This window comes from Cervus elaphus, chromosome 32 (genome assembly GCF_910594005.1).
Source record: "Cervus elaphus chromosome 32, mCerEla1.1, whole genome shotgun sequence".
Lineage (NCBI taxonomy): Eukaryota > Metazoa > Chordata > Mammalia > Artiodactyla > Cervidae > Cervus > Cervus elaphus.
This window is the reverse complement of record NC_057846.1, coordinates 48,712,279-48,736,263: the sequence shown is the minus strand read 5'-3', so window position 1 is coordinate 48,736,263 and position 23,985 is coordinate 48,712,279. Positions and strand designations below refer to the sequence as shown.

Here is a 23,985-nt window from a genome sequence, read left to right as displayed (position 1 = left end):
GGCACAGCTGGCACCTGTTCTCACTTCTTTTCTGGGTCATAACCAGAGCACTGTGGTTGTGGCTGTACTTCCTAGGGGCTTCCGAGTCTGGATTTGTGTAATTGGTACTTAAATACATGTCTGGTTCCTAATGTCATCATGACAGACTAAAAGTGACTTATTCCTCTGCCTTTTTTTTCCTTCTCTGTAAATGGAAATGACTTTCTGTTCTTCTGTTCTTTGGAATTGATTTGGCCTTAGCATTTTGCTGTGTGTGTGTGCGTGCGCGCATGTATACACTTGAATATCCTATAAAGTCTGGCTGTTATTTAAAAAAAGACTGGGGTGTCTTTTCCCTTTAGCAGACAAAGCATTTGTTTCAGAGTGAATGCTTACATTGCAGTTGTTACTTTGGGAACCTGTAAAATCCTCCACTTCAGAATAGTCATCTCAGGTTGTTCTCAGAAATGTCTTTTACTTGTTACTGCCATATGGGGTCTCAAAAGAATCAAATGCAACTTAGCAACTCAACAACAACAGCTACAGTAATATTTTATACTGTTTCGATCTGCCCATGATATTAGATGTGGGCTTTACAAAGGCAGAAAAGTAGGTATTAGAAATAATTTATGTCTTGGAACTTCCCTGGTGGTCCGGTGGTTAGGATTCCGTGCTTCCACTGCAGGGGGCACCAGTTTGATCCCTGGTCGGGGAAGTAGTATCCCACATGCCACAGCCAAAAAAATAAAGAAAAAATTTATGTCAGACTTGTATCTGTAAAGCATGTATAGACACTCTGCACCTAGGTACTTTTAATCTCTCTTGTTGAGAAGTAGATGGAAACAGGTAAACAGTAGGTTTAAGTAAGAGTTCAAGACAGTGATGGAAGGGAGATAATTAATGTTTGTATGTGGTACACATTGAAAAAGCCAGTAAATGTTGGCTGATGATGGAGGAGAGAAGAAAAGAAACCACAGGAGGCCTTGGCGGAGAAGATGAAAATTACTTGTTTGGCCTGGGATTTGGAAAAATAATACTTTTGGTCATGAGGTTACTCTTGAAGCATTTTATCACTTTCAGGGAAGAAGTTTGAAATTATACCCTAAGAGTCATTTTAAGTGCTATTTCTTAAGCTGGAAGGTTTGCAGTCTCTTAAGAGGTCAGGGCCAGTTTCAGGGGGAGTTGTGGAGTTTATCCTAATGAAGTGGTGAAGAGTGTCCTGAAGGTAGCTCTGTGAAGGGGGAGTTGGCTCAGAGCGTGCCTTCCACCTTCCAGCCTCTTTGACACTCACTGTAAACAGTGAGTCAGAAGAACAGGTGGTGCGTCTGGGTTTCTTAAGAGCTGCATGGAGAGGAGTGTGTCTGCAAGTCCAGTGGCAGGAGTAGGTGGAGAAGGCAGGTGCGGAAGTGAGGTTCAGTGGGAAGTTGTGGGGTCTTTGGGGAGCATCAGAACACAGACTGTGAGAGCAACAGCTGTGAAAGGCGTTGTGTTTCCAGAGAGATTCCTTTGTCCGGAGCTCTACATGTTACATCTGTGCTTCATTGACCTGTGTTTTAGCCAGATGCTGGAGGGTGGGGTGGGTAAGGGATGGGCCCGCTGTTCTGGGACAGTGTCATGTAAGGGGATAAGAAAGGAGGCAGAGAGGGGACCAGAACCAGGTTTCCTCACAGCCCAGGCAACGTGATGACTGGCTTTGCTGTCACTCAGGAGGGTCTTCCATCCCCTTTTAGGAGTAGTTTGGAAAATGAAAAGCTTTTAAGTTTGGATCAGCACATGCTGAGAATCACAGAGCCAGTGAGAGCCTGCCCACTTTTTAAACCAGTGGGAATTTTATAGCTTTGAACTCTGTGGAAGCAAGACTAGTAGGAAATAGGGAAGAAAATAAGCTACTTTTCCCTTTTGCGGTAATTTTGATCATTAACCTGTTTTCCAGAGTTAGTGACTTTACTATTGAGATTTGTGAAAATAGAAAATACGCATTATCATGTGTCTAATTACCTGATTTCCCATCTCTTCCAGGAGGTGTGATTGCCTACATCAGTTCTTCCAGCTCAGCGTCCAGCCCTGCCTCTTGTCACAGTGAGGGCTCCGAGAACAGTTTCCAGTCCAACTCCTCCTCTGTCCCGTCTTCTCCAAACAGCACTCACTCTGATAGCAATGGGAACCCCAAAAATGGTGATCTCTCCAATATTGAAGGCATCCTGAAGAACGATCGAATAGATTGTTCTATGAAAACCAGCAAATCGAGCGCCCCTGGGCTGACAAAGAGTCACAGTGGAGTCACAAGTGAGTTGTCTGGTTTTCTGACAGTTGACGCCACTAATCGCAGGTGGGGCTTACTTTATCACCTGCTCATTTGGTGGGGACCGTTTTATTTCTGGGTGTACTTTTCACCCCCTTCTGGGTAGTTACAGTTTAGTAGTTATTAAGAAATCAGTGATGACCTTAATTAAAAGTTTCAGCCTAGGGCCTGTCTTAATCAGTGCTCTGTGGTGAGGTGGTCCGTCTGCCTGTGTTTCCCCTCGGGTGCCCTCTTAGCTTCCACAGTTGTCTTTCTTCTGCCCTCCTAGTGCTGACTCTGGTTTCTAGAGGGGAGCACTCACTCACGGAAAGGAGCTTGCTTTCATGAAGCCTGGCGCTAGGAATGTTTGGAGGGTTGGAATATCCCACAGAGTAGTGGGAATGTGGATCCGTGAGTGAGTGCAGAGGTCACAGGCGGCCTCAGGGCAGGGTCAGGAAGGGCTGGCACCTGGCTCTGCCCACAGGTGGGTTGGACTGTTTGCACAGCGGCCTGTGGAGACCCCGCTTCGCACCTTTTGTTGGTTGACGCCCCTGGCGCTGATTCCTTGACTCTTACCCAGCAGAATTGTTTTCTTAGTTCTGGTTGCATATCTGATGTAGAGTGACTCTAGATTTACAAAATTTCAGAGTATGTCCAGAATCTTCAGCTCTCTGAGAGAGTTTTGGCCATGCCATAAGGCGTGATTTCTTTTGATTGTCAATTTGGTGTAAAGATTTTTCTCTGACATTATAAAAGTATATTTGTATATTTTTTAAAGTATTTATAAGTTGAACAAAATACAGTACTCTATTGGAAAGAAATAGTTTTAGCTTTTCTTCCAGCTTTTCACTTTTCTGTCTATTTGTGCTTCAGAATTCAGTGGCATGGTTCTCCTGTGTAAAGTCTGCGGGGACGTGGCCTCAGGATTCCACTACGGCGTTCATGCTTGTGAAGGCTGTAAGGTAATGCATGCTTTATTTGTTTAAGCTGCCGATTCTGGGATTAAAGAAATCACATGGTCGATAATCTGGAAGGAGAAGAGAAGTCAGCTGCTCCTTAAAGTTTTAAGCATTTTATGTAGTGTACAAACATAACTCATTTTGAAAAATATATTTCAAAACTACATTTTAAATATATTTAGTGTTTCTTTTTTTTTTTTTTAGTATTTCTTTTTCCTTTAAGATTTTGATCAAAATAAATTTGCTATCTTACACTTGAATCTGGTGTGAAGTGTGTCACTCACCGACGCGTCAGGCACTGTCCTGGGTGGCAGTGGACGGCAGGGAGCACACGGATGAGGCTGTTGCCTTCTCGAGACTTAGACTAAGCCAGGCTTGGAACAGATCTCATCAGGTCCTCTGACACTCTGACGTGGCAGGTGCTGGGAACTGGGCGCAATTCCTAGATGCTTGTAAAAATGTGATACCTTCGGAAGTGATGCCAAGTCAGTGAAAGAATCTCAAGTATAAATTGAGCCCTAGGTAAGCTCATTTGTAAGTTGAGTTGAATATTCCTGAGTCAGGTAATTCCAAGTGAGAAGTCTGTACTTCCTACTTACATCTAGGGACTCTCTCTTCTCATTTGGCACAGTCCTTCCTCCTGAGTGTCTAAAACTGACACAGCCAGGACTTGTGTTGGTGCTGTCCTCTCACTGAAAGCCAGAAGCAGGAACCCAGTTTGGCTGGATATGGTGGGTGAGCAAAACAGTGAATATACATGATGAAGGGGAAGATACTTTCTAGGGTGGCTCTGAATGAGCTGTGAGTTTTGTAGCTCTTAATGGCTCGATCACGTCACAGGACTACTATACTCTATTCAGAAATAGCACTTTTTCATTGTTTTAAAAATTCTATAAATAGTTTTTCTTTTTTTTTCTTTTAACAAAAGATATGAAATAACTATGTTTCTAGCTAGAGAAACAAAAGCACAAGCAAATGAATATCAGTGCATATTCTTGATAAATGCCACACATAATTGCTCTTAAAGATCTAGCTCAGATATCATAGTGCCCAAGTATAGTATTATAGTAACAAAGCATAAAAATGTTATATCCCACAATCACTAATACAGATTCATCCAATAATGTGGTTAGTTAACGACAGTCGAGGAAACTGCAGTTTAAAATAATTTAGGTGATTTTGATTTTCCTGAAAAAGTCAAGGGGAGGTCTTTGCAGACCACTCACAGAGCATGAACTTGGATTGTTTGTGCAGTAAATACGGCAGCTGTGTGCAGTCATCCAGCTGGGAGCTGTGGGTGTGTGTGACACTTACCTGTAGCTGATAAGTAACCCGGAACATCTGGAATGATAAGGAGGTGTCAGCTGGTGGTAATCCAGGAAAGACCAAGTTCTCCTAATGTGATCCTTAGATCTAGCGAGGGAACTGCAGTATGGAACACCATTCTCTGTCATCTTGTTGAGGACGTCCTTCATATTGCACGAGCTTGGGAATTTGAATGTGACTCCAGGATGAGCTGGAAAGCGTGGCTGCAGGCCCGGCTGGTAACAGGGTGAACGGAGTGTAGGACACGGGGGCTTTGGCAGCACTGAGACTCCAAAGGGAAGCGGGAAAAGAGCTCCGCGTGGCCGGCAGGCGCTCGCAGGTACTGCTAAGAGCTGGGTGGCGGTCTGAGCGTCAGTGTCGTCTTCCCCTGCTCTGAGCCAGAATGACCTCTCGGGTCCTGGTAGCGTACTGGCTAATTAGGTGTGGGGGACGCTTAGAGGGAGTTCCTCTGGATGTTTTTAATCGGATCCCTACATCTTCCTTTGTTCTTAGGGTTTTTTCCGGAGAAGCATTCAGCAAAACATTCAGTACAAGAAGTGCCTGAAGAATGAAAACTGCTCTATAATGAGAATGAATAGGAACAGATGCCAGCAGTGTCGCTTCAAAAAGTGTCTGTCTGTTGGGATGTCAAGAGATGGTATGTCCCTAGTTTAGAGTGCTCTTCTTAAAGCATATGGGGCTTGGCGTTATTCCTCAGCGTGCACCAGAGCTGTAAGTCAATTACCAGTAGTAGCCCCCTTGTGCTCAGGGTGAAACAGATTTTCAAAAACACATTTTGTGGTCTTACAGGATGCCAAATTGATTAAAGTCAAATTTTAGCATCATCACCTCAGAAACAGCTTTTGACTCACTTCTTTTTTTTGTTTCTTGCCTGTGAAAAGACCCATTTTTCCTCTGTGTGATTTGAGTACTTTTTCAAAAAAAAAGAAAGGTATAGTTTTTCATGATAAAGGAGTTCTTGGCTTTTCCCCCTGATTTCTTTCTTAGCAGTTCTGAGGAACGCATTTCTCCCTCTGTGAGTTAGCTCTGTGACTTCTCAGTCCTGAGATGACACCGTGCTCTTAGGCGCCGATTGTGAGTACTTTCAAAGGTGACGCAAGATTGAAAGACGCGTCTGCTGAGGAGGTGGCAGCTCAGTCCTGGCGTGCGCCACTCCTGTGGGCAACAGGGTGGTGGTGATTTGTGGGACCGTTAGTGTCCTTTGTGGACGACCTCCCTGGGAGATCTGACTCTTCTGTAGTGTTTGGGGAATCATGTTTGGGTAGTCTCATTCTCCTCCAAGTAACGTAACTGAGGATTGTGAGACTTTCAGAGGGGTCAGGTTAGGAGTTAATTGAGAACTGCTAAGAATGAGCCTTGTATTCATCTAGGGAAGAGTGATTTAAGCAGTCCCTTAGGTTACTCTAGCTAGTATCTACTGACACAGAAACACAGCGTTGTAATAAGTAGGTTCTTGAATGACAGGTTTTAGCAATTGATGTTCTATGTTTTCAATTGCTTTAAAAAAATTTTTTTTTATGGCTCTAGAAATACTAATCCAAACTTGATGGATATTGTGATTTCCACAAGAGTAAAAATGGCCATCAGTCATGCAGAGAGAAGCTAAGGTAGACTGTGCAAAATGATTAAGTTGTTACGTCTGCGGTTGATAGTGTAAGAGGCTGCAGTTAGAGCAGTGAGACTTCCTTGCAGGGTGGATACATTGAATTTTTATTATCTGTGTATAAATACTAGAATAGAAAGAAGCTTTTCTTTCCCTCAGGGATAGGAATGTTGGAGACAGGACTAGCCTCTAAGATAGTGCAAATGAATGCTTTTGTTTTTGTTTCATTGATTTTAATTAAAATCCAGCCAGTTTATTTTCCAATAACTGCATTTCTATTGACTGTGACTTTTTTTTTTTTCTTTTCTGTTAAGATTTTCTCTTAAGAAGTTGGAAAAGGTGATCACTTAATAGTTGGGTCTTGAGGATAAGGTTACAGAGATGAACAGACAAAGGTCAGGGGAAGTGATTGTTCCTACCCATCAGAGTTGATGGATGTGGATAGCTGAATGCTTTCCTGAGGACAGCCTTCAGCCTTAGTTAGTAAGGTGCTGAGTAGTAATGCTGGTTTGTTTCAAACTGATTTTCATTAGTTAATTTCAAATTTCTTTCTTAGACTTTGCTTATAAAATACCCAAGAAGTCTTCTCTTTAGCTTTATTTTGAGAGAAAAGTGAAAATTTTCTCTCCCCACTCCCGCTTCCTGTGGTTCCTCAAAAACATAACTGGCAGGTTTAGAATGATTTTTGGCCAGACTCAAGTGGGCACTCTTGTGTCATCAGAAGCTGTAGTTGTCAGAGCCAGTGCTGTGTTACTCTTTGGAATAAATGGGTCTTATTTAACCTGTAGACGTTGAATATCTTTTTCTGCAATAGCTGTTCGGTTTGGGCGCATTCCTAAGCGTGAAAAGCAGCGCATGCTGATCGAGATGCAGAGTGCGATGAGGACCATGATGGACAGCCAGCTCAGTGGTCGTTTGCACAGTGACCCTTTAGCAGACCACCATGAGCAGATCGCCTTGCCAGCCCAGGAACAACCGCGACCCAAACCCCAGCTGGAGCCGGACAACAGCAAAAGCTCTTCTCCCTCCTCCGCCGATTTTGCGAAGGAGGAAGTGATCGGCATGGTAACCAGAGCGCACAAGGACACCTTCATGTATAATCAGGAGCCGCGCGAAAGCTCAGCGGAGACCTCGGCGCCGCCGCGAGAGCGGATCCCTAAGAACCCGGAGCCGTACAGCGTGAGCCACGAGCACTGTGTGGGCGGGCCGCGCGGCCGCTTCCCCTGCGCCGAGAGCCCGCCGCATCTCAGCGGGCTCTACAAGGGCCGGAGCGGCGTGCACTACCCCGGCGGGCACGGCGTCTGTGTGGCGGGCGGACACTGCGTGAGCTTCCCCGGCGCTTATACTCAGAGAGTGTGTGACAGAGTTTCCATGGATGGGTTTTCTCAGAATGAGAACAAGAACGGTTTCCTGTGCAACACTGGCGGGAGAATGCACCTGGTATAGTGAAATCCCTTCTTTTGCTCACTTTGTGTCGAGGAAAACTGTGAAGGCTTTCTTTTATTCGGAGGCCATTCCAAATTCAGAGGCGGGGGTGAGGGTCAGCAAAGCTAGATTTATTAGAATCCCTTTTGCGTGGTATTTTAGATCAAATATTTTGAATAAACAGCATTTGTGGAATGATCTGCTTTCACACAAAGCTAGGTACACAAACGTGTTATTTGATTGATACTATGATCGGAATTAGGATTTTATGTAAAATATGGGTTATGAAGAATTGATCCTTTAATTCTTAAAAAACCCTTTCAAAATACAGGTATTCAAGTTAGTCTTGGCCTTACTAGCGTTGGGATTTCCTCAAGGGACTGATCCTTTAGCTTGCCACAGTCAGTAATTCCTTGATTGGGATGGAAAGTGTCTTCTTGAACCATCATGATATGAAGAGGTCTTTGGATGTAGAGCATGGGTGTTTCATGGTTTGAAAACTTGGGAATAGTTTAAGATAATCCGCCGGATTCTAAGAATTTTCTCAGACTTCATCCTGTGGGATGAGTCAGTGTCACGTCATTTAAGTGTTTCAACAAATACAGCAGTCTGCATGAAAGCACGTCGTGGGTGCTCAGCCAGAGTGTCATCCAGAGCAGCAGGCCCACGGCTCTGTTGACACCAGGAGGTCCTTTGATAGTGCTTGGTGTTTTCTACACCAGGGTAATTCAGATCTTCATTTTTCATCAAATAGTTGACTCTACCCCAATCCTAATGTTAGGTGTGTGTTTGTTTTTGGTCCCTTGAAGTTATTTGATTCCATGGATCTGGAAGGTAACCTTATATTCTTTAGGCTTAGTGACTGCCGTAAGGAGGGGAAAATCCGTAAGTGTTTAGGTTCTAATTTGTGATGTTGTCCATGGTCATGGAGCCGTCCCGTTTCTGGATCTCGTGGGTTTAGTCGGCACGTGAAGGCTGATTTCATTTTGTATCTCCGTGGTGTGCCGGTCCCTCCTCTGGCCTCTTCTTTCCTCCCCATCCTCGTTTAGAAGGTGCACCTTGTGTGTCCAGCCATTGTATCCTCACTGAAAAAGTGGAGGCCAGTGGTCACACCATTGTATATGAAATAAGTGGTCAGTGACCTCTTTTAAAACAATGAAGCATCTCAGACCTTTTCTTCTTTGAAATTACAGCAGTGTAATTTTGCCTATTTAGGAAACAGTTTTGAAATACTAAGTGTGGGGTAGGGCTCTAGGCCTTGACTTCTAGCTATATTTGGATGGATCACTAACCCACTTAAAGTCCCATTTCCTTGCCTAAGAGATGGTAATTGTATGTCTGCCATACCTAAGTAACAGGACTGAGAGTCAAGTGCACGTGTGAGTTTGCTTGACACTTGTAAAACCAGTGTGAGATGACAGTAGTGTTACAGAGTCCACTGTCAAACCTGTGCAACAGAGGGTTCAATTTCAGTGCTTTTTAGTAATTTTAGTTATGCACCATTGCCATAGTCCAGTGTTAAAACATCCCCATCACCCCCCAAAACATCCCTTGTGCCTATTTGCAAACAGTACCTGCCCCCAGCCCCAGCCCTGCAACTGCTCAGCTAATTTATGTTTCTATAGATTGTGTACCAGATTTTTGAACCAGCTTGTAATAGATGAACCTTTTGCTTAGTCTACTTCTTTTATGATAAGTTAACTGCTGTTTAAATTAGGATGCTCTGAGTCTTTCTGTCACAAGGGGAGCAGCCAGTAAAGAAAGTGCTAGCTAATATCAGTAGATTCTATGGTGTCACAGAGTATTCTCCTGTTGGGGTTTCCAGTGACTGATACGCTGCCTTTGAAGTTTCTTTCCCACCTCTCATAATCGAAGATTTCTTCTGTTTTGCACATATTAGGTTTGTCCAATGAGTAAGTCTCCGTACGTAGATCCTCATAAATCGGGACATGAAATCTGGGAAGAATTTTCCATGAGCTTCACCCCAGCAGTGAAGGAAGTGGTGGAGTTTGCAAAGCGCATTCCTGGGTTCAGAGATCTCTCGCAGCACGACCAGGTCAACCTTTTAAAGGCTGGGACTTTTGAGGTAGGTATTTATTTATCTTGAATGTTGATACTGGGCAGGGTAGTATTTTATTTTCATTCTTTTCTCAACAAGTATTTGTAGTCCAGAGGCTGAAACTACCAAGAAAAGCATGACCATCCCAGGATCTTGGGGAGAGACAAGGTAAACCCTGCGTTACTCAAGACTTGAAACACAAATGTGCTGGGTTTGCAGCACAGCAACCCCAAGTTCTGAAACCGCCTTCAGGTGTGAACCCGGCAGGTTCTCTGGAGTTAGACACCTACTGAAAGCCCAGCCCAGCATTTCCTGGGTTCAGTACCGGACCAAAGGGAAAACAGATCGGTGTTTTTGTGTCTTAAGAGATGGTGGAATATTCGGTCGATGTAGCAGACGTTTCATATGTACTACCACAATCCTCTTGGCCTCGTCAGAATCCTTGGCTGCATTTTTGACTCCAGCTTCTCTTTCTGTGTGATGCTGTCTCCTGGGCCTGGGGCAGCTCTTGTTGCCAACTTGAGTGGGACGCAGACAGAGCCTCTCTCCATGCAGGGCCAGGTGCCTCTCATCTGTCGGCCCGGGGCTTCCTGTCGCAGCTGAGGTGGGCGCAGGCGCAGGCCTGGCCTGGAGCTCACGTGGGCGCTGTCCTGAAGTGCAGGGGAGGGTGGGAGCTGATGTTGGGCGGCCCCAGCCTTTAATCAGCAGAGGACGTGGCGCGGCGGTGGGGGGGCTTCATGTCCCTGGATGGCCCTCCGTGGCCCAGATCTCAGCTGTGCTTCATGTCAGGCAGTGTCCAGCTTGGTGACACGTCCTCCGCTACTGACTTTGCTTTCATCACACTTCCTTCTTCCTCACGCCTGTTTTCACACCTGCACCCCCCTCAAAACCCCTTGCCTTTGGCTCTGTTCTCTGGGGCACTTGGACTAGAATAGAGAAGAAGTTTTCATAAATAAAATAGCTGTGATGTAATTCCAAAGAAACACCTATAGGTTGGAATTTTCAGTTTAAAGGAAAACATCAGACTTAAGGGTCTTTGGCTGCGCTGGGCCTTTGCTGCAGTGCGTGGGCTCCTCCATTCGGGGCATGTCAGATCCTAGTTCCCTGACCAGGCATCGAACCCGTGTCCCCTGCATTGGAAGACAGACTCTTGACCAATGGACCTCCAGATTGAGAGTCAGAAGGGATGTCAGAAATCAAGTTCAGTTCACCCAGTTATGAGGTTACAGAACGATATAGCCCAGAGAGGTGAAGAGAGTTTTCTTTCCTTGGTTATCAGTAAATTCATGACAGTCACGACTAGAACACAAATCTCATTGTCCAGGACTTGCGTTCTGTTCCCCTTGTGATCTGTCTGGAGACAGCTGGCTGTGGGGCTAGCTCTGTCTTCTTAGAAGGCTTCCTCTCTCTCAGGCTGTCTTGGGTGAAGCGTCTTTGCTTGGGAGCTCTGCAAAGGGCAGATGTTTGTTCAGTGTTCCTCTGGTTACACGAGAAACAAGGGACATGGTCGTTAGCAGTGACTGCAGTGGAACGAGCTTGCAGGTCCGCAGTGATGCTTGGTTTGGATTTCCATCATGACTTGATAACTGGAGCAGTCACTGTGATAGTTTGTGTCTTTTGGGGTTACCCTTTCTTGAAATAGACTAACTAGAGTTCATCTTTCCTTGCCTACATTTGGTGTTTGGATGTTTCCAAGTGTTGTTGCATTGAAATACTGCTCTTTTTACTTTGGGCTTAGAGACCGTGTGATGTACTTGATAGCTTAAAAGAGTTTCTTTAATACCTTTGACCAAGGTCCAGTTTCAGACTTCTTAGCATTATTGCCTGCTTTAATTTGGGGTTTTTTTGCCTGCTTTAATTTTGAATCTGCATTTCAGAATCTTTAATAGCTTTAGAGCACCATAGGCGTTGAGTATTTTGCCACTGGTGGTTGGATTTTTTTTTTTTTTTTTTTTGATGCTATTCCTAGAGTATTGCTTTGATGGATAATTTGCCTTAAGCAAATGGTTCTGGGTAAAAATAAACTCAGTTTTTCTTCTACAACTTTTTAAAATACATAGGCTATCTCTTAACTAGCTTGAATACTGAGTTATTTTCTCGTATTACGATTGAACTTCCCCATATACATTGAAGTCTTTCTCTTTTTCCAGGTTTTAATGGTACGGTTTGCGTCATTGTTTGATGCAAAGGAACGTACCGTCACCTTTTTAAGTGGAAAGAAGTATAGTGTGGATGATTTACACTCAATGGGAGCAGGGGATCTGCTAAACTCTATGTTTGAATTTAGTGAGAAGCTAAATGCCCTCCAACTTAGTGATGAAGAGATGAGTCTGTTTACAGCAGTTGTCCTGGTCTCTGCAGGTAAGGAAGCCGGTTCACAATCGTGCCACCCCTGGAATGTAGTGAGCAGCCTGGGGAGAAGGCTGCAGTGGCCTAGGTTCTGGCAGGTCGTGTGGAGGGACGAAGGCCTTAGGGAAGATGCTGAACTAGGGGTCTGTTATTTTTGCATGATGAATTTTTTTTTCCCATGACAGTAAAAGTCAAAAGGGCTGTATAGTGATAAACAGATGTTGAGATCTGGGTCTCATGTCTGCCTCTCTTAATCTTTAGCTTTTGTTCATATTTTTTTTTACAAGTCTTAATATCTTATGGATTTATTTTTTGCAACATTGTATATCTCCAGGTAGGTGGTGGTAATCCAAATCTAAGTTTTATTTAAAAATACTATGTGTTACTTGAAAGTGTTGTAAGTATCAAGATGTATGATATTACTGTCTTTTGTTATAAAAATCAGAATTACGAGTTGTAGGCTCTCACTGAGCTTTGCTCCTGAGCTCTCTGTGTGGCTGGGTAAGTACCGTCTGTCTCTGGGTCTCGGTCTCCTCCTCCCGGGAAGGGAAGCGAGTGTGCATGGGAGCCTCACGGGCCTCGGCACAGGGCAGAGGCGAGCGCCTGCGTGAGCGAGTGAGGCGGCTGCCGTGTCCCAGCGTTTCCTGAGGCTTGGGAGGCACCCACGGTGTTGCCCAGTTTCCCTGCCACCGTGGTTCCACTGCGGTTGCTTCTGACCAACGTATCTCAGCTCAGACAGTAACAGGGATTAAGAAATTGGGAACTGAGACAGGGACCTCCTTGGGAACATGTAAAAACGTGCCAGCCGTTTTCAGGTGTCCCTGACTTTATTTTAAACCATTCGTGGAGAATTCGACAGTATTTCCACGTGACTGACTTTAAGTTTCCCATTGACTTCCTGCTGTGTGAAAGCGCTTGTGCTGAGCACAGGGAGGGTTGTGAGGTGTGCGTGTGGCCCCCGGTCCTGGGCTCAGCTGTGAGGCGGTGACTCTCACACCAGTGTCCCTGCAGAGGGTGAGTTCTCTGTGTATCGTGAAGGGCCCGTTGCACGCCAGTGGTGGAGACTTAGGCCGTTTGCGAGCGTTGTTTGGCCACCTTTTCTGACCTGCTCTGCCTGCACTCATGGGATAATATGATGGACCGTGTCAGGGAGGGCGGCCTGGTTCCTTAGTAGCTTTTCAATGCCTCTTGCTCATGTGTGTGTTCAATCCCTCGTCGTGTCAGACTCTTTGCGACCCCATGGACTCCTCTGTCCGTGGCATTCTCTAGGCAAGGATACTGGAGTGGGTTGCCGTTTCCTCCTCCAGGGGATCTTCCTGACCCGGGGATCAAACCTTTATCTCTTGCATCTCCTGCATTGGCAGGTGGGTTCTTTACCACTAGCACCACCTGGGAAGCCTCTTGCACATAACCCACCATTTTGCAGAGTCTCTTGATAAGTAATTAGTAATGGTTTGAGTTGGTATCAGGTTAGTAAATCTGTAATCATGAAACTACAGGTGATCCATACTCGTTAACTTTTTAATTTCGTGAATGTGCCTGAAGTGTGAGGTGCTCTGGGTGACAGAACAAGTTTTAAGACACACGCTGCATGTTCCATTTGGAGAGACGGAAACAACACAGAAAGCTTTGTGTTCTAACCCTGAGGTTCTGCCTGCGGTAGATGGGCGTCTTGGGAAGGAAGAAGGCTTTGTGGGCAGGACGGTGGTGGAGCTGGACCGTGAGGGTGGAGTGTTAGGTTTCTCCAGCGGAAGGTGAGGACGCCCGGGGCCGAGGGGCGGGAGGCGGGGTTCGGGAGCCCCGGGCGGAGTGACCGCTGTGAGAGCCCACAGCTCCGTGAGATCGGGCCGGCGGCAGTGCGGCTCCACGGTGGGGGGCGCCCGGGCGTGAGCGCCGCGCTGCTGTGACGTGGTCCTGAGTGTTCACCCCGGGGCGTCAGGCCAGCGCCGGCAGCTGCAGGGTCGGCTCCGGAGGCCGTGCGGGTGACTTCAGGGGTGAGGAGGAGGCGGGGGCGGGGGGCGCTCCCGGGGCAGGTCAGCGGAACGGACGGCCGGGGAGGGGGGCGCCGGGGTGCCCCTGGGGCAGGTCGGGGCGGGGGGGGACGGCCGGGGGCGGGGGGCGCTCCCGGGGCAGGTCAGGGGAGGGGGGCGCAGGGGTGCCCCTGGGGCAGGTCGGGGCGGGGGGGGACGGCCGGGGGCGGGGGGCGCTCCCGGGGCAGGTCGGGGGGGACACGGCCGGGCGCAGGGGCGCTCCCGGGGCAGGTCAGGGGGTAGACGACAGCCCCGCCCCGCTCCCGGGGCAGGGCGCGGGGGATGCGGCCGGGGGCGCGGGGGCGCTCTCCAGGCACCATGTTCTTTCCACCTTTCCACCAGGAATGTGATTTCTCTGTTGTTTCAGATTTTAACTTGGAGAAAGCCTTGTTTTGTCTCCCGATCATAAGAATAATACAGGTTCTTTGAGAAATTAGACAGTGTCAATATTAAGATGAAAATAAGGGGTGATAATATCACCACAAAAAAGCACCATTAACCTTAGGGGTCTCTCTCTAGCCATTTACCCACCAACCCATTTGTCCCTTTGCCTGCTTGTGGATATATAGTAATAAAGGAGAAGGACGGATTGTAAAAGAAGATACAGCCTTCTTATTTTTGTTGTTTATACATGAAGATATACAAGCAACACAAAAATACCTGCATCTTAAAATGATACATTGTTCCACTTTATGATAATGTTCATATCAAATTTAAATCTTTGTCACTTAAAAAGGACTATTGTTATTTTTAAAGCAGGAAAATAAAATCCAGTAATGGTGGAAGGGTATAAAATGGAAGGTCTCTTTATTCTCTTGCTAGCCTGTTCTTCAGGGTTGTTCTGATGATTGCCGATCCAACTTGAAATACTATCCTGTCGCCTTTTTATTTAGTCGATGTAACTGATAAATGATAGCTCAGCTGGTGAAGAATCCACCTGCATTGCAGGAGACCCTGGTTCGATTCCCGGGTTGGGTAGATCCCCTGGAGAAGGGAAAAGTTACCCATTCCAGTATTCTGTATAGTCTATCAGGTTGCAAAGAGTCAGACACAACTGAGCTACTTTCACTTTTCAACTGATAAATGAAAGCACCCTCTCATTTTTCCCTCTCAGCTTTTATGCCCCCCCCTCCCCGCCCCCAGTTACTTTAGTTATATAATGACTGTAATATGCTCACACTCTGCTCCTACACTTGGCCGTAACCTCTCGGGAGTTCAGCTCGCCCCTCCTCACTATCCAGGGAGGCAGCATCCTACTTTCTCTGCGGCCTGACTTCTTTTGCCGGAACGTTTCTTCTGTGGCGTCGAGAATGAAAACGTTTACATTCTGTTCTAGAGGTGTGACTGTCTTCCATGCTTTATTTATCAGTTGATTCTAAAAATTGAACAGTAAAGCACACTTATTTAAGTGTTATGATTATGGGAATAGTGCTCATAGTGTTCCCTCAGTGGGGCTGAAGGGGTAGCAAGGCAACATAGACTCTCCCCTAAACCTGTGCTTCCTGAAGGGAACATTCCAGTGTCAGGTAATGGATTGTCTTTCCGTATTTTCTGCTAACTGCTTAGAATTAAGCAACATTACAGTTTGCTTTATATTCAAAATAGATTTTGTTTTTCTTGGGGTCTGCCCTTGCCTTCTGGTTTTGGTTTTGTTTTGGTTGTCAGACGACATGCTAGTTAATGATCTCATTATGTAATTTTGTCTTCACGACAGACCATGCCTGTGAGCTCAGACATGCTATCCTCAGTTACACAGGCGAGGAGTTTGAGGAAAGGCAGGGACAGGGGCTTAAATAATTTGTCTGAGGTCACATTTTTAATAATTGGCTGATGAGGCATTTGCACTCCTACTAGTCTAGCTTCAGAAGCCTCCCCCTGTACTGGTTGTTAACAGAACAGCTCTAGCTGCCAAGGGAGAGAGAGGTCTCAAACTCTTACTTGCCTGAGTGATGGGGAGAAGCTTGATACCGTGAGGAGAAGAGCAGTTGCCCCCAGGTTAGTTCTTTTTCGGGCTGTGTGGAAGGGTAGAGTCCCTTCCAGGTGGAGGTCAGACTGGCCTGCGGGTGTCAGGCCGGGCTCGTCAGGGTGCGGGCGTCAGTTGTCCCCGTGGGGCTTGTGGAGGGGATTTCACGTCCATCTATAGGACGACAGTCGAGGAGGAGTTCTCATGAAATGGTGAAGAACGTGGAAAGGTGTGTCCTGACCAGCAGTACAGCTTGTAGTGCACTGTCTGGAAGACAAGTTTCCATTTCAGCCTGTGCCTCTAGTGTTGCAGTTGCTAGAGGATTGTTGTTTATGATCAGCTGCATTTGTACTTAGGTCCTCTGGCCTCGAAATCATGAAACCGTGGTTTTTTATGATTAACATTCTTAGGTACAGTGAAGGGAGTTGAATAGAGAGGCATAGGCCACTCAAAGTCCAGATCATCACTGGAGGATCAGCCACACATAAAACTTAATTCAAGTGTCCTTTTCCACTTACTGTTTGGTACTGGTACTGCTGCCATCTAGACTGTTTTGTTTTTGGGATCATTGTCATTTTTTCCCAGTTGTTATTGTAAATTACAGATGACGTAGTGTAAACCAGTTACTTTCTTCTGTCAAAATACGAGCTCTCTAAATACAAGGACTTCCAGTTTGTTGCGGTCACTGCTTCTTGCCTAGCACCACACCAGTAACCTGGAGAAGGCAATGGCAACCCACTCCAGTATTCTTGCCTGGAAAATCCCCATGGACAGAGGAGCCTGGTGGGCTCCGGTCTATGGGGTTGCAAGAGTCGGACACGACTGAGCAACTAGGCACACACATACCAGTAACCACACTCATTCAAAAGTGTTTGGTGAATGAATTAATGAATTGCAAGGCTGTTAAAGAAAACAATTGCTTGAACATTAAAGGCAACGGAGAGTCTTGGAAGCATTATTGAAAGCTTTAAGTAGGTTTGCAGAGATGATCCTTACGATTGTATGGCCAAAGTCAAGGGTCGAGATCTCGAAGAGATCTTTTGTCCATCTTACAATTTTGTGTGAAAAGTTGATTTCCCTCCCTGCCACCCCCAACCAGTAGTCACCATTCAGATTGTTTCTGTTTCTTTAATAATTAGCACAGTTGTAGCAATAATCCAAATTTTTTTTTTTTTTTTTTTTTTTTAAGCACAGACCCTTCAATGGCCTTTATTTTTTTTTTTTTCTCTTTAAAGTAGTATTTTTCTTTTCTTTTTTTTTTTTTTTTTAATTTTTTTATTAGTTGGAGGCTAATTACTTCACAACATTTCAGTGGGTTTTGTCATACATTGATATGAATCAGCCATAGATTTACACTTATTCCCCATCCCGATCCCCCCTCCCACCTCCCAATAATCCAAATTTTATTAAATGTTATACAAAGCTGTTTTCATCATTTTTCTCCTGCATTGAGTTAATCAACCTCCCATCCTTTACTATTAAATTTTAGTCCTTGGTTTGAATGTTCCCATTCCAAGTAGCCTTTTTCAGCTACCAGTCACAATGGAAGACCTCCCGGATTTCCTTGTAAAAAAAATGAAACAAGAGTGTAAATAGCCAGAGAATTTTGCTTCCTCGGAGAAGTTTTTTTCTTGCTAATTACAACCCCCTCTTCTTGGAGCCATTGAATATTTCTTGAGTACAGCTGTCTCCTGTTGTAAAGGGAAGAAATAGTCCTTGCTGATGAAAAAAGTCTGTAGTTTGGTTCATTTAAAGGTAGTTTCCTTTATTGCTGGTTTATATTAAATCACTAACTTATTAACATTTTTAAACACAGTATGCTAAATGAAAGTAAATGCAACTTAATACAACTATTAATAGGGAGTTGGTGATGGACAGGGAGGCCTGGCATGCTGCAGTCCATGGGGTCGCAAAGAGTCGGACACGACTGAGTGACTGAACTGCGCTGAATAGATAATAAAATTGAGTGCTATGTTAGATTAACTACTACTGCGTAACAAGTTACCTAGAGATTCCGTGGCTTAAAAATGCGTACATTTATTCTCTCTCAGTTTCTGAGGGTTGGGCTATGGATGCCTCTGGCTCAGGGCTTCTGAGGAGGTTGTATTCAAGCTGTCCACAGTCCATATGAAGGCTTCACTAGGGCAAGAGCGACCTCCAGGCTTATTCACGTGGTTGTTGGCAGGAGTCGGTTCCTTGCGAGTTGTCCACTGGGTGTCCCACTGGGTCGCTGGCTGCTGTCGGCTGGAGACAGCCCTCCGTTCCTGAGCACTTGGACCACGTTTTAGGCACCTCACATGGCATCTGGGTTTCCTCAGAGCGAGCAGTGAGAGACTGTCTGAGGTGGAAGCTGTGGTTTTTCCTGGGATACTTGACTCATCAGTAGTGAGTCTGGCCCACTCACGGGGAGAGGAGTCCGTGCGTGGGTCCTGGGTGTCTGCCGCCTGTGGTAACACGCAGATGTGGAATGTTCCGTATGAGGTGAGAATACACTTCCAAACCACACGACTCATCTCATTTTGCTCATTAGAAGCAGTTGAAATTAGGTGGCATCAAATTTTAAAAAATCAGAACCTCTAGATTTTTGTGAGCAAAGATACCTAAGCAGTATAAAGAATTTTATCAGGTGTACTATATGATACATATTTTATAATATGATTAATAGCTTCAAACATTTGCCATTGGAATTTAAAAAACTCTGTCAGATATCTTTTGCCTTTGTTCCCATGTGTAAAGCTTTGGTTTGAGTTCATTAATGAGACTGACAAGTACAGTTATGTCTGTTTACCGTTAGTAACATGGGCGTCTCCTCCTCTCCCCCTGCTCCTCGCTCTCCGCAGATCGATCGGGGATAGAAAACGTCAACTCCGTGGAGGCTTTGCAGGAAACGCTCATCCGCGCGCTAAGGACCTTAATAATGAAAAACCACCCAAACGAGGCCTCTATTTTTACAAAACTTCTCCTAAAGTTGCCAGATCTTCGCTCTTTAAACAACATGCACTCTGAGGAGCTCCTGGCCTTTAAAGTTCACCCCTAAGGCCTTCGCTGATTTAGACATGAACCGACCCAGGCTAACTGTACATTTTGTGCTGAATGCTTATTTCTCTGTGCGTGCCGTCTGCGGAGGTGGAGACCTCGGAGACGAGGAGCCCGCAGGCCGTCTCCGCAGTCGGCCGCAGCCGTCCGCCGCATTTCCTCAGCCCTGGCCGGAGGCTGACCGCGTCCCGAGTGACCCGTCAACTGTGCGGCACTTAACTGGAGAAGCTACACTGAATTACAGTCACACTGAATGTTAGACTTTCTCATCTGCCAAAACCAAAAACCATTTGATCTCCCTGTGACATAAATGTAAGGCATAATCACAAGTATCTGAGGACCTAAAGTTACCCCTCTGTGGTGGAAGTTACCCCTCCTGTCAGATGGAAGCCTGATTTCACCACAGGACTCTGATCTGCTGGTTGAGGCCCTGCGAGTGAGGAGACTTCGGTGTGGGCGCCCCCGTCGTCGTCGTGAGCGTGCTCGGTCCTGGGAGGCTCCCTGCTTGTGGAAATGAGAGCCGATCCTTCCCCCAGGCCCACCTGACACATGCTAACCAACATCTGTAAAGCATCTTTACCTCTTGGGAGATAGGCACTATGTAAATACAGTAAAATTTTTGTTATAATTATTCATAATAATTATCTTTTTTTTTTAACTTCTACTGTTTTCTGAGAAATCATTTCAGTCCACACCAATCTGCTATTCAGGGTTCCTGCATATGTGTGGGGTATCCTCTGGCACACACATATTCAAAGATTATGGGTACATTAAATACATAGTATGTGTACATAATATCTATGTGAATATAGTTATACATAAATATATCTCTTCACAATATTTTAAACTGTGAAGAACTTTATCATACAATAAACTTAAAACAAGAGGTGTCAAAAGACCCAGATTAGGTGCATTTTACCTGTTGATAACATAACCATTGCTTTAAATGTTTAGAGAGTAGAGTGCTGAATTTATGCTCTATTTTTGTTTATTTAAGCACCACTTAATGTAAAAGTGCAACAGGCAGTTGAGTCCAGATTTTCAAAAAATTTGTGTTTTAGAGTTCATCTTTAGTAAAATTTTTGGTTTCAGGTACTGGTCATTTAAAAGTTCATTCAGATTCTTACCTTGTGCTAAAAAGGTTTCATTGCTGCCCCTTAATACACATGCTGCAGCTTGATGATAAACATTTTGATTCTTTTCTGGAGAACTGATGTTTAAGAAAACAGTTTCACGTGTTGATGTGTGCCTGTGTGTGAATGTAGATGTGCAGGTGTGTTCTGAAGCCACTTGTTTTGTTTTTTCCCCTAAACAACACTACAGGGATTTTGTCAAATTAGATTTAACCTATAATTTGAAAAATCATTTAGTGTGTGACCTACAGGCTTAGGAATAGTATAGTCAAAGACATTTCATCCTTATTTCTGTTCTTGGGCTTTATTAAATAGCTAAGATTGGCCTTTTTATGGCAGTTGGAGAAAATCACCTGAAAGTTGAGGATTTTGTGTATGTTTTTCTGTTGCCCTGCAAGATAGCAGCTAATTGGATTCTTTGGGTTAAGATTGCCTTCTGTATAATTTTTAGATTATATAAAATTACAAAAATGAAAAGGTCCCCTTTACTGTCTCAGCCTGTTCCTTTAATGACATGTGAGCAGAATGCCTTATTTTGTAACCTTGTTTAACTTGTTGCTACTAGGACTTGAATTTCTGTGGCACTAGTTAAGTAAGTTAAAAAAGTTAAACCCCCTCTTTATTAAAGAGGAAAGGTGATGGTGATGTCTGTAGTACAAGGTAAACCATAATTGTGATTTACCTTAAATAGGTATGACTTTTATGGGATATACAGTATAGTTTTTGTGAATTCTTTACATGATAGCATTATCTTTTTATAATTTTTTTCCGAAGATAAATGCATAGTTTTCTTCTATGGGAAATAGAAACAGCTTTTTGATGTAATACTGAAAACCTCAAAGATCATGTTGTTTCTTAATTTTTGCCTTTTGCATAAGCCTCTTTATAACATATATCTTTAAAGCAGTTACTAAGTCTTTAGGAATGTGTAACCAGAACTATGTTAGTATTGCTTATAAAACTTTAGTTAGGTTCAATATATACATGTATACATCTATATATAGGTATAGAGATTTGCATTTTGTCTTGTAAAATTTTATTTGAACAAATTCTTCCTGTAGGTAATGGGAAACAAATTTAATAGTTCATATGCCACTCTTAGCGTTTCTATATTTGAAAATAGCCCACGATTTAAATTTGTAATTCTAAAGTTAAACCAGCAGCCTACTACAAGCACATTCTTTGATTGAGTCATTGGTTATAAACTTACTGTTGATAAATGTGTAGAAGACAACCAGTTTGGGGAACTTCTGAGTTTGTGGGACACTGTCGATTAATTAACAATGTACTGTATGAATTAAGTGATGCTTTAACTCTGATTTTACATTTTAAAGTTAAGACATGGGCATTATGTCAGCAAACTTAAGGGCATTATGTCAGCAAGCTAAAACATTTTTTTCTTGTGCTTTTAATGTATCTCCTTACATGATCTTAGAGACAATTCAAGCCTTTAGAGAGAAATAGCTGAGGAAAAGGGGAAACATCTTCTTGGGATGAAGCTTTTCCTTATGGCGATGGTTTAATTACAGATTCAAAAATCAGAAGGAAATTTCAGTGGATTAAGTGTATAGCTTCTGTAAACACATTTCAAGAAATTACCATTGTAACTTGATAAGATACGATTTTTTTTTATGTAAACATCATTGCAAAGCAAGGAGTAGAAGCTCAGCTAGATTTATTACTGTGCACGAGAGTAAGTACCTATCTCAATTATTCTTTTTCTTTTCCAATATAAAGTTTGCTGAATGTACAAGAAGAGTTTATCACTTAGGGCATAGAATTTTTTAGGGGTTGGGAGGGGGGAGCTCTGTGAGGCAATTACCTAGAAACAAAGATTGTCTTGGTTTGATCTGAAATGTAAAACTTGAAGCTATTCTTGAACTAACATGGAAAAATAAAATGGCTATTGTTTAAAAAAATGATAGAACTATATTGTTGACAAGATATGAATTAAGTTTATTTTCTACAAACTGTTATTGATGAAGACATGGATAATATGTTCATGTTTCTGAAAAGTAATCTGTACATGGGGGGAGGGAATAATAAATATTATTTCTAACCAGGTGTGGTATTTGGTATTTTCCTATCCTGAGTTTTTTGTAAGACCATCTATAATTACCTTACTGCTTTCCCTGAGCAGAGCAGGGTCTCTTTTATGTAGATCTCTGATTCAGCATGGGGGTGGGGGTATAAATATGCAGGACTTTTTTAAAAAGGAGACTTCAGAGTTTGTTTAGAGATTCCAGCAAAGACTGAGTTTTCTATGATGCCAGCTGAAAAGAGGTTCCTGGTTAGGGGACCGGGAGAGGCAGGGGTGGGGAACCTGGCGTAGACAGGGCTCAGCCGTAGCCATGAACCGGGTCGGGAGCCTCTGCACGACCACCGCCTCCTCTCGTCTTAACTAGGGGGTGCGGCTGTGCGGGCCACTTAAACCAGCGTTTCCCGAATTTGTTTCCAAGACCAGTAATATCCCCTACTTTCCTGTGAATGTTAATTGATGTCAGGTGGGAGACATGGGCTTCTTGATGAAATGAATGTGGAAACACTGGGTTAACCAAGGTTACTGAGATGTCTTTATGGTATTCGTATTCTCTGATGAGCAAATGTGCATGTGTCCTTTAGGAAAGGGTTTAGGGGGATGCAGATTTTTTTCCCCAAACGTTCTCCACTGGATAAACAGCCCCCCCACCCCATTTTTTCTGTGCTGAGCTCTTCTAAAGCTCTTTGGAAAGTGTGCTTTCAGGAGAAAAGTCCCTGGTAACCCACTTCAGGTTTTGATCAGGATGTTGATCATATTCTGTTGAGTATTATACAAATTTGCATCGGGTTATGCCCCTTTTTTGCACAGGATGAGAAACAATGAACTTGAAATAAACGTGTGGTTGATGGAAAGCAAAACAGATGGAAATCCTTGCAAGTTTTGGAAATACTGCTGCTGAATAACTGAGTAAAAACAGCCAGTTCATGGATCTGGTGTTAGTTTTAACACTCACTCGGGCCTGTTAAAACTTGTTACATTTGCTTTTCTTAATTTTTAGTCTGGGGGCTTCCCTGATGGTAGAGTCTACCTGCAGTGTGGGAGACCCAGCTTCAATCCCTGAGTCAGGAAGATCCCCTGGAGAAGGAAATGGTAACCCACTCCAGTATTCTTGCCTGGAGAATCCCACGGACAGAGGAGCCTGGCGGGCTACAGTCCATGGGGGTCTCAAAGAGTCAGGCATGACTGAGTGACTTCACTTTCCTTCTAGAAGTTGAGGAACAACTATGGCCTGTGTTCTAGGAGCCTTGTCAGAGCTGCCTTCACAGTGTGAAAGTTGCTGGCCTTGGGGTGATTTTCAGACACCAGAGTAGCAGATCCACTTAGAACACTTTGAATTGAGTGTGTGTAGGAGCCATGAATGCAGGCTGGGAGGAAAGCTCAGAACCTCTCCAGAGCCCCTTATGTGGGGCGCATTCCTCAGGTGAACGTGCTCTCAGGATGAGCATTGCCCCTGCATTTTAACACAGATAACCAAGAGAGTGAGCCCAGTGTTAAAGACTCCAGTACAAACCCAGGATGACCGCGTTCTTAGTCGCTTGGTTGTGTCTGACTACGACCCCATGGACTGTGGTCCGCCAGGCTCCTCTGTCCATGGGATTCTCCAGGCAAGAGTACTGGAGTGAGTTGCTTGCCTTCCTCCAGGGGATCTTCCTGACACAGGGACTGAACCTGGGTTTCCTACGTTACAGGCAAATTCTTTACTGCCTGAACCACCAGCGAAGCTGGCACATAGAACTGAATATGACCTTCTGAGGTCTCTGAGGTAAGCTGTTTTCTCATCTGTTGCTTCATTTTTCTCTGA

The 23,985-nt window shown here is 44.4% G+C and overlaps 1 protein-coding gene across 1 annotated transcript in view; it reads left to right on the top strand.

Annotated features, from left to right (window-relative positions):
- The window catches only part of NR1D2 (nuclear receptor subfamily 1 group D member 2), a 28,931-nt gene extending 6,726 nt beyond the window's left edge, over positions 1 to 22,205 (top strand). The window contains exons 2-8 of the mRNA XM_043893549.1: positions 1,999 to 2,265; positions 3,134 to 3,222; positions 5,038 to 5,182; positions 6,963 to 7,588; positions 9,474 to 9,659; positions 11,783 to 11,993; positions 18,815 to 22,205. Of these exons, the coding sequence (XP_043749484.1) occupies positions 1,999 to 2,265; positions 3,134 to 3,222; positions 5,038 to 5,182; positions 6,963 to 7,588; positions 9,474 to 9,659; positions 11,783 to 11,993; positions 18,815 to 19,011 (1,721 nt within the window). The 3' untranslated portion in view covers positions 19,012 to 22,205. The remainder of the gene's footprint in view (positions 1 to 1,998; positions 2,266 to 3,133; positions 3,223 to 5,037; positions 5,183 to 6,962; positions 7,589 to 9,473; positions 9,660 to 11,782; positions 11,994 to 18,814) is intronic.
- Positions 22,206 to 23,985: the final 1,780 nt, after the last annotated feature.